At 36.7% G+C, this 10770-nt stretch overlaps 2 protein-coding genes across 2 annotated transcripts in view; both read left to right on the top strand.

Moving 5' to 3' along the window:
- Window positions 1-3813, top strand: part of AHCTF1 (AT-hook containing transcription factor 1) — a 91137-nt gene extending 87324 nt beyond the window's left edge. Inside the window, exons 34-36 of the mRNA XM_065400919.1 lie at window positions 160-293; window positions 1115-1218; window positions 3095-3813. Of these exons, the coding sequence (XP_065256991.1) occupies window positions 160-293; window positions 1115-1218; window positions 3095-3287 (431 nt within the window). The 3' untranslated portion in view covers window positions 3288-3813. The remainder of the gene's footprint in view (window positions 1-159; window positions 294-1114; window positions 1219-3094) is intronic.
- A 1254-nt stretch (window positions 3814-5067) lies between these two features.
- Window positions 5068-10770, top strand: part of LOC135876272 (kinesin-like protein KIF28) — a 56529-nt gene continuing 50826 nt past the window's right edge. The window contains exons 1-2 of the mRNA XM_065401467.1: window positions 5068-5121; window positions 9228-9419. Coding sequence (XP_065257539.1) covers window positions 5068-5121; window positions 9228-9419 — 246 coding nt within the window. The remainder of the gene's footprint in view (window positions 5122-9227; window positions 9420-10770) is intronic.

Raw genomic sequence — 10770 nt, 5'->3', positions numbered from 1 at the left:
CCATGAGACAGCCCAATTTGACCCTTATTTTAGATTTAAAGACAAACCATATGTTTACTGGGGTGCAATCTTGGTTTTGCTATTCTGTGCTTAAGTATTAGTTGTATTTTTATCTTTCCCCATCCTTGGTATTTACATTAACTGTACATTTTGTCGTAGCTGAAAAGGCAGAGCATCCTGTACAGCTCAAGGATTTAGACCCAGCGTTGTCTTCTCAGTTTGTATTCTCGCCCCCTCTTTTGAGGTCGAGGAGGAAACATGTGTCCAGTATTTCACGGATTGTGAAAGAATTGGTAAGTAATGTTTGTAATTACTTCCTATCCATTTCAAGCTTTTCTCTGTAACTCTTTTACAAACTATATTCTTAAATTATGACTGTTGCAGAACCCTGTTCTGTAAAAGCATAATGTTTTTACAAGAAACATTTAAATTAAATCAATTAAGTAAAAACTATTTGGCTTTCTTCTTGAGAGTTAATTATTATTAATACTTGCAAAAATAAATCTGTATCTGTTTAAGATAAGAATAAATAAATGTTTGAGCTTTTAGCTATATTTTGGTGAATAAACTCCTACTATTCAAATTTGAATTTTCAGATGTTGGTATTATACTTCTGATGTAAGGGAAAATAACTGCTAATGTCTTAAGAAATGTGGACTTTTTATTTTTAACAACATTCTCCTTCAGTAATAATAGAACTGAGCAAACAATTGATTTTTTTTCAGTTTGGCCACCAAACAAACAAACTTAGTTCTTCTTGAACCAAAACTGAAATCTCCCCCCCCCCCGACAGAATGAAAAAAAAAAAAAGCGTTTGAGTCAAACAAAACATCTTGAATGTCTATTTGAATTGACATTTCTTTTTGAAACAGCTTGACTTTTCCATGGAAAATTCCTCTCTTCTTCCCCACCCCCCCACCCCCCCACCCACCCCCGGCCAAAACTTGGGCTAATTTACTATTTGCCCAAAATAATTTGTAATGTTCCATTCTCATATAAATCAGATTTTAAAACTCTTTGGGACTAAGCATGTTTATAAATTAGTCAGCACTCCTTAGGAGTGGGAGGGTGTCTATAGTATAAGTCATGTATATGTTTTCTGTTGCCTTAACAGGAGTTACCAATTAAAGAAGAGGATAACAAAACAGTAGAGTTTGTGGGAAAGCAGAAAGTGAAGAGAAGAAGAGCTACAAAATCAAAAACACAGAAAGCAAGCAAGTATGAAATGCTTAATACTTTCATGCAATTTTTGTAAAGATGATAAAGTGCAAAAATTCTTCATTGTAGGTTTAGGAGGTAAACTTGCAAAGTCTGTAGTTCACTCCATACAGTGGAGAGGAGCGAATAGAGAGATGTTTTCCAGCAGGAAGCCGAAGAACTGCATCTTGAGGACATTTGAATCCTTTGTTTTACAGTTTTGATGACTCTGTAAGAGTTCTCATGAGCCCACTGGTTTAAAAACACCAGAAATCCTTTGAGAATATTCAGTCACAATAAATTTGGGTGGGAAGCAGTATTGCTAACTGCCAATTTGAAATATTGATATAAATTTTCTGATGATGTAGAGCTGCTGATTTGTCCTAGATCCCATGTAGCAAAGTGAAAATCAATTCTTGAGTTTATCTTTGAGCACCTTTGTGTGGAACTGGGTGTCCCATATCCACTTTTTTTTAAATGGTTGGGGAAAATTACTGTGCCTCTTGATTCATTTATTGTTTTTTTTGTTTCGTTTTTTTTAAATGATTTTCAAGGCTCAAATCTATCAATATGCATTTCCATTGAACAGTATTCTTTTTCTGGAATAAAGTTTTTTTTTTCAGAAGTAGAAGCCTAAATTGCTCTCCACCCACCAGAATATTTCAAGACTTGTATTTAGGACTAGTTTGGCTTTCTGTATCAGGCAAATGAGGAAATTATGCATGGGGGTCTTTTTCATTTAATTTCAGTAAGATTTAAAATGAAGGAAAGAGCCCTTTGCAGTTGGAAAACTGAAGAAGGAAAAGTTTAATTATGGTTTAGCATTTTTAAAGGAATATCATAAAGATTCTTGCTACCTCTAGCAAAACTTCAATTTTATGAACATAGGAAGTACAATGAGAGGAACACTTTAGTTTATGCCATTGTTTCAAGCCATAGATTCCAATTTTTTAAGGTCTTCTGTTTCTCAGTATATAAACCAGTTCTCCATTGATGGGGCACATTTTTCCTCTCCAGTACATTTGGACCAGAATCTACTTGGTCAAGTACAGCCTTATTTATTCTGTAGTTGTGTACAGGTCTGTCGCATCTTACGCGCATTTAACATGCGCGATTTCAGCTTTACGCGGTCGGCAAAAACAAAAGAGAAAAACAACAATTTTAATACTGTACCTGTAGTGCGGGTGATTCCGCCCGCCATTACTCTCAATGTAATTTTGACTATACGCGATTTTCGCTTTACGCGCTGACTGCGGAACGTAATACCAGCGTAAGATGCGACAGACCTGTATACCTTTTTACCTCCTCTCCCCTCCCTGATGCAGAGTCGCTGTCTTCCCCATTTCCTCCCCTCTAGCAGCTGTATGCAGATTAACTCTATACTTTCTTTTTTTGCTGCTCCAATCAATCCCTGACTATGTCCTTAGTTAGAGGCATAGTGGTGACAATGGACCTAAAACAGGAAAAAATCTGATATGGGATACTTGAGATATGGGACAGTTGACCTCTTTTAAGCTCTCAAAAGAGGCATAAATTTAAGGTAGCATAATCTCATGATCCATCAGGAGCTATTTATTTGCCTTTTTATCTTCCTGAAAATTATGATCTTCCAATTACACTTTTGATTGTCAGGAGCTTCAGCCATAAATGTTAATGTATTTTATACATGGGAAAAATCTTGCTCTTTACATAAAGTTATTAGTATAAATTATTCCCTTGTAAGATCCTGCTTGATCATAGAATTTCTTTGGTGTGGCAGGGACTATAATTTTATTTGTTTTAATTTAGCTTTTTGGCTTTGTTTCTGTCTATCAAAACATCCATAAATGTGGTTTTGGGGGCTTTGTTTTTTTGTAAAGCATGATGTAATTTAGTTGTGACTTACCATTTCTTGCAGAACCACGGGGAAAGAATGTTCTTGGTCACCGCCACCAGTGGAGATTAAATTCATTTCTCCGTTTGGAAGTCCCGTGGATGGGACAAAAAGCAAACAGAAAGAAACTGCAGAAACAGCAGAAAAGACTCTTCAAAAGAACAAAAAGAGACTGTCTAATTTTCCAAAGCCAGTTGTGCGCCGGAAGATGCTATAACTGTTTTTTAATTTGTAATGTACACCACTGTTTGTAAAGTCATCAAAATTGTGTGGATTATTAAAACAAATCATCTAATTTGGAAGAGAATAATTTATATAAATTATTGTAAAATTTCATAAACGGTCTTCAATAAGTAACTCCATATGGAGTGTGATTTCTTCAGTCAATGCAGTTTTTTCTATTTTATATTAAGACTTCATACATTTATATATGTAAATACAGCTTATTTTAGGAATGTTAAATAAAAATGTATACTTCACAACATGCTTATTGTCTGCTAGCTTTTTGAGAGGGAATAATGGTTTGAGTGGACCAAATTGCTGGAGAACATCTTAATGTTGTCTCACCATAATTACTAACCCTCCAATATTAGGCCAAAACTCTTTTTAAAATTTTGTTTGTTCTTACTATAATAAAAAATTTAAAACCTGACAGTTGTTTTAAATTTTATAGAAAATGTTTAACCCTTTGGCACCAATAATCGGGATTGTAGAACACAAGCTGCTAATTCCTTACATTCATGGTTAAAATGTACTGTATTGAAGTCAGAATGTAAACAATTGTATTGAACCTGTGCAATATTTTTTTTTTTTTGTATTTGTTTTAAACTTTGGGAAAGCTGCTCTTGCGTTTTATAAAACTAGATCACACCTCAGATGTTTCCCTATTTTTTTCCAGTTTGCTGTGTCAGCAGAAACCTAGCTATATAAGTGCTTTGGTATTTTCAATTATGTACAATAGGACATACATTTAAAGGGACATTGCCTATATAAATTTGGACTAAATTTGAAAAAATGCGTTTTTAGAAAACTTAAGAGTAATAGAAATGCTACCACAATTTAAAATAGTGAACAATTGTCTGTGAACCTACATGCTTTTACGATGTTCAAAATCAACACATCGTAACATTGAAAACCTGTAAGTGAAACTGACTTTAATTATTTTAATTGTCTAAGCCAGGGGTCGGCAACCTTTCAGAAGTGGTGTGCCGAGTCTTCATTTATTCACTCTAATTTAAGTTTTCGCGTGCCAGTGATACTTTTTAACGTTTTTAGAAGGTCTCTTTCTATAAGTCTATAATATATAACTAAACTATTGTTGTCTGTAAAGTAAATAAGGTTTTGAAAATGTTTAAGAAGTTTCACTTTACATTAAATTTAAATGCAGAGGCCCCCGGACCGGTGGCCAGGACCTGGGCACTGAGAGTGCCGCCTTCGGCACACGTGCCATAGGTTGCCTACCCCTGGTCTAAGCTGAGAGCAGTGCAAAAAGTATGCAAAGGTAATAGTTACAAACCAGACTTTTGTACAGTTATTTCACTGACTCTCTCAGGTGGCTGTGAAAGTGTCTCTTTAAAGCCTAAAATCGTATGAACAGTAGGAAAAGCTATTCCTTTTACAAGCAGACTCGAGAAGTGCTAGTCTGGTCTTTTAATATACTGGTCTTAATTCTTTGAACAATTTAGGTGGTATTTCATATATGTTGATTCATATCCAGGTGCAATTTTGAAGACTTCAGAACAGTGAAACCTGAAATTAAACTTTCCAGTTAGTGAAAGCTACTGCAATTACATTAAGAAATAATTTATCAGGTAACTAGTATCTTGTACACAATGAGAAAATATTAATAATTAATAGACTGACCTTATAAAAAAGAAACAGCTTCCCTAGCTGTGTTTTTGATTTCTCAAAACAGGGTTCTCTAGAGAAGGAGTTGTATTTACTTTAAATGTTTTTCGGCTTTGAAATATCCTGGGAAGAGTGAAAGTAGTAATAGCATGCCAAGTGTTGACAGTGTGAAAGTGGCAGTACGGGTGAGACCTTTCAGTCAGGTTAGTAGTTACTTTAAATTTTATTGTACTTAGATTTAAATGTTAATAGGCTCTTAAGGAAAAAAGAGGACGCTCTTAACATGTTGAGTGTAATGCTTTGTACCTAAATTAGGTGTACAGAAATACAGTGAAATACTTAAAAATGAATACTAGGTAAAGGAGCAAACTACTTAAAAAGCAAGTGAAAGCTGACTTTTTTTTTTTTTTTTAAATCAACATATGTTCCATGTACCAACCAAACTGATTTGTAAAAACCAAGTGCTGGAATCCCTGTTAGAACAGAATGAATCAAATTGTAGTAAGCATGGTGTTAGCTTAACAGGGTTTTAACATATTCCAGTTGTTTGTATCTTTTTTTCCCCCAGTATGAAAAAAAAATTCACTCTAAATAAGCAGAGCAAAGGACGGTATATCAAACTGCTACATAAAATGTTTAATGATTTGGCTGAGTATTTGTAAACTATTTTCTTTGCAAACTGGTTCTAGTAAAGTGTATAGTTTGGCAACACTTAGTGTTTGCTCCATTTGGTGGTGATTGGAATAACAGTAGTGAACATATTTGGACCTGGCATGCATTTTGTAATTTCATAGAAGCTTTAAGGTACAATAAATTTGCTTAAAAGAGATTTGCCAACATAAATATCATACATTAAAATGCATTTATTTTGGACTATTGAAACTTTAAAACACATTCTTTGAACTTCAATGGTGTTGATTGGGACTGTACTATCACAAAGGAAGACAAATTTTAAGGAGGCATTTGAATGAAGAGAAGGGAGTACAAGGCATAGAGTACACAGACAAGCGGTAAAACAGGATTTCAGATGGGAATATTGAGAGGGGAGATATAGAAGGAAATTAGAGCAGAGATCTAGGCATTGGTGGATTGTGTGGTATCCTGAAGGGTTTTTTTGAAAATTTTGATTATAAGGGATTCTTTTGTCATTGTAGGAAATCCATCTCCCTGAGTGGTGGTAACTAGGTCAACAAAAGCATTTTTCCATCAACCTAGCTGTGTCTACATGAGGGCTTAAATTGGCATAGCTATGTTGCTCAGAGGGAGTGATGGTGATGCTGATTAAGATTTTAAGTGTAGACCAGGCCTGATTCAACACAGGTTGCTTGCAAGTGTATTGCAGAGGAGGAGGATTGTGTCTACAGTGCTAGGAAAGAAAGAGAGGAGGGGAGGCCTTGGGAAGTAAGAGGGGTTATGTTTTCATTATGGGGTAGCATCAGGGACATAATTCCCATTCTTGAGATACAGATTTCAGGAGACCTTTCAGGAGTAAATATGAAAATTCCTCTGAATCACTCCATCCAGTTCACCACTAAATTGAAAAATGCTTGACTCCCACCATCTGTTCCTAAGCAGAAAATTAAGTCACTTGGCAAGAGATCTGGCATTCTTTTAGATTCTCCTTCTTCCTGAAAGGAAGAACTTGAGCTCTTGAGGACACTCCCTAATACATCCTTTCCAATTCAACATCAGTTGATGAGGAATGCTGAGACTTGAGAGACAAACACCCATGTCCTTGCAGACTGTAACCCAAAAGGGAACATTAACTAAGAAGTGACATTGCCTCTTTACCCATTACCCATTTACCCTTCCAAAAGGCAAAGACACAATTAGCACAGAAAAAAGACCAAAAAGCATCACTACTTTCCACAAGCTCTAGCTTCTTCTCCAAAGAAGGGGACCTCTGTGCTTTGGATAAGCCTAAACCACAGAAGGAGACGGCATTCTTTCCCAGATACACATTTTAAACTAGGAGAAGGAAGGAAGGTGGCTTCTTCTGAGTTCTAACCATGGAGGGAAGATGAGAAAACTAAAGCCAAGGGCTGATACTTTCTTGTTATGGATGGGAAATATCTTTCAAAGAGGTCATTGAGGAGGAATGGAAAATGCCAGACAAATGGAAAAGGCAAGCCCTGAATTCAGCAGGATCCCTAAAACTCAAAGAAGAATTAAGCTAAAGCGTACTAAGGGCACTTTTACTTCTGAATGAGTGTGTTCACACAGTGGTTTAATGTACTGTAATTAATGCACATTAACTTCACATCTTTGTTAATTCGTCTTAACTTTCCTGAGCATCCCTGTATGGACAAGCCCATGAACAGTAGGTGATCGTTCACAGCAAATCCTCTATCAAAATTCTCAGACTCCTGGCTGATTAAAGACTTGTATCAAATTTATAAGGACAATAATGATACATCTAACAGTTTCAATCTTCATTTGACTGATTATGAATTACTGTGTCAACGCTGTTGATAGTCTGGATGTTTCCACTTGGAAAAATCCGCCTACAGACAAAAGTATCTTTGACCTTCGTCAGACAAGATTAATAAGAAATGCTAATCAGTTCAGGATCATATGATGTAATATGCAATAATCAAAATGCAAAGGAATAAGCTATCCTTTACCGTCTCTCTCATTTTTGTGTGAACCTTCTGTTCACGGAGCAGAATTATAATTGTAAGAAAACTAGTGGGCCTAATCTTGCTCCCCCCTGAAGTAAATCAACAGGGTTGTGCTCTATAATTTGGTGTACTTCTGAGAGAGACCATATTACTCCTGGGGGAATTCTGCGCTACTGCGCATGTGAATAATTGAGCCCTACATATTTTTAATTTTTTGTGCAGAAAAAAGCTTCTGCGGAAATGTTGCTGCAGTTCTGTCTTTTGCCCACCAGAGCTCCCTGCCAGCAAGGGGGAGGGGGGGGGAGAGAGCCTGCCTTCTTTGCAGCGGGCCAGGTCAGGAGACTTGCTATGGGGAGACATACAGCGTGGGGTGTTGGGGTGGGGGGTTCAGATGGGGGCTCATAAGGGCTAGTGGGGGAGGACAGACTGGGGCAGTGGCTGAATGGGAGTGGAGGCACAGGGCCACGGGGGAGGGAGGTGCAGTGCCACATTGGGGACGGGGAGGGGGTACAGGGACACAGGAATGAGGTGGGGACATGGAGACATAGGGATGGGGGAGGGGGGTATAGGGACAGGAGTGGCTGGGTGGGAGCACAGAGACACATGGGGGAGGGGCCATATGGGAATGGTCAGAGTGGGGGTGGAGTGACATGGATGGGGTGCAAATACACATGGGATGCAGGAACACATAGGGACAGGGGAAGATGTGCCTGACTGAATGGGAGAGGCTAGGGGTCAGCCAGGGTCTGCATGGAGGAAGCTCCCTAACAATCCTTCCCCGTCCCTGTCCCCCCCCCCCCCCCCCCCAAAAACCTGTTCCATACTTTTCCCACCCATACCCAACAACCCTCCAAGTTCACACCCAGGCTCCTCAGCAATTTACTTCCCTCTCCCTCAGTTTCTCCGTTATCCCTGACTCCCCAAATCCTTTCCACTGCTTCTGAGGGGTGCAGGAAATGCGGTTCTGCATTGTAATTTAAATGAATTATTACTCAGTTCTGTATTAATATGCCTAGTAAGGAATCTATTTGTCAAAAAACATTTCCTGAATCTTTTTTGTTGTCTGTATTGTTACAGACATACTTGTTGACAGGTATTTTGTAATAAATGACCAAAAATAATTGAAACTGGTGTGATTATTTTGACAAATAAAATACGCAGATTTTTTTCAGAATTTTAAAATATTGTGCACAGATTTTTTAATTTTGGTGCATAATTCCCCCAGGAGTAGCATACATAGCGTACCATTCTTTGTTCTGTTATGGCCATACCTACAATAGTGAAGGATTTTCCAACAATAGCTTATCAACACTAATGGCTGACGTGTTTACAGAATCAGGAAAAAAGCAAATTTGGACATGATTACAGATACTATCTTTTCCGTTCAAATCTGTTTCTATGGCATTTATTCCCTGATTACAGTTAAACTACATTTACCTTGTTTGGTTCAAGATAAATTTTGTGTAATTTTGTGAAATTAATGTATTGGACCTTTTATGATGAATATGTTGTGGTTATGTGTCCCAGTCGTATACACCCTCCATAGCCAAATAACTACAAAACTCTTGTTGACTTTACTGGGAGTTCCACATACAAAGGGCTTGCAGGATTTGGTCCAAAATATAAATTTTGAGTAAGTGACTAGAACTGCTACTGGTTTGATATTGTGATTTATAATTTTGATACAGAGGGAGAAAGATGCAGGCAGCAGGTGTGTGATTTCTATGAATTCCAGCAGCACAAGCATATATGATCCTAAGAATCCAGGGCACATGAAAACCTTTACCTTTGACCTGGCTTACTGGTCCCACAGTGGATTTCTAAAGGATAAAGATGGCATGCTCGTTTCAGCTGGATCCAACAGCAGATATGCAGGCCAGGTAAAATGTATTCAGAGGGCTATTTAAAAGCACTTCCTACCAATATGAAATGTTAAACAACTCACTCTGTTGGTGATTGCAATTGTTACAATTCCCAAGAGTGGAACTGAGATGAATTAGCTGTATCTACTTAATGGATGGTTTCAGAGTAGCAGCCGTGTTAGTCTGTATCCGCAAAAATAACAGGAGTACTTGTGGCACCTTAGAGACTAACAAATTTGTTAGTCTCTAAGGTGCCACAAGTACTCCTGTTATTTTTACTTAATGGATGTTTCAAACCAACATCTAAAACTACTTCCCATTTTCATGTATGCTTCCAGGTCCTGGCACTCTTAATATGTGAAATACATTAATATGAAGTATATATCTGTCATAATTAAACCAGACTTTCAGATTAAAATAGTAATTGCTAACCTCTGTACTAACTAAATAGTAATGCTTTTGTGTGTGCATGTCAGAGTGGATTGATTTAAATTTAAGTGAATCAATAAGCAAGACAACTTGATTTTTAAATCATGGTTTTAATAATTTTGTTTTGCATTTGTGCTCTTAACTTATTTTCCTAAAGAAAGGAAACCACTGGTAGGTAACCATTCAAACATGTTGATTTGCAATTAAATATAGCCTTTTCACAAAATCTAGTGCTTCTTTTGGCTAACCAGGAGTATGCACTATATAAACATTTATTTAAGTAATTATTTAGCTTAATTTACAATTATTCAGATACTTAGTTTTTACATTTTTTTGTTATGTTATAAAATAGCGAATGATGTGTTTATTAGATTAACTTTTGTACTTGTAATTTGTGTCAAGGTCTTTGAATGGATATTTTTCAAATACAGCAGTTCTTAACTAATAAACTAAAATAACTTAGATGAGCTGGATACATAAGGGAAAAAAACTTGAGAAAATTTATCAAAATATGACTTGCATTAATACCTCCTCTCTTTAATAAATCAGTTATTATCTGTAGGTTAGTGAATTGAATTGATGGTTTCTGGTCACCTTGTCCTTCAAGATTTTAGAACTAGTAGAGCTCATCCTCAGACATAGTTTTTATTCAGAGATTGGAAGAGGGAAAACCAGATTTTCTGCATATTTTTTTTTTTTGTCTCATTGGTTTCTTCATTTGAATGAACTAATCATTGGACTGAACTAGTTGAATAAACTGAAATGAAGAAAATATACTCTCTGCACCTGTAGAAGAGGCTACTGCTGTGAAAAGCTGGTTTAGCACTTCAACAAATTCTGATTCCGGTGCTTAGCCAATGTCAACTAGTTCAATTGTTTGATTTTCTTTAAAACTTGGCTGCAGACATATAGTGCTTAATATTACTGTTTAATTTAAATT

The sequence above is a fragment of the Emys orbicularis genome, chromosome 3 (assembly GCF_028017835.1).
Source record: "Emys orbicularis isolate rEmyOrb1 chromosome 3, rEmyOrb1.hap1, whole genome shotgun sequence".
NCBI classification, from domain to species: Eukaryota; Metazoa; Chordata; order Testudines; family Emydidae; genus Emys; species Emys orbicularis.
The sequence above is the reverse complement of the archived record's forward strand: the minus strand, read 5'-3'. Positions and strand labels throughout refer to the sequence as shown.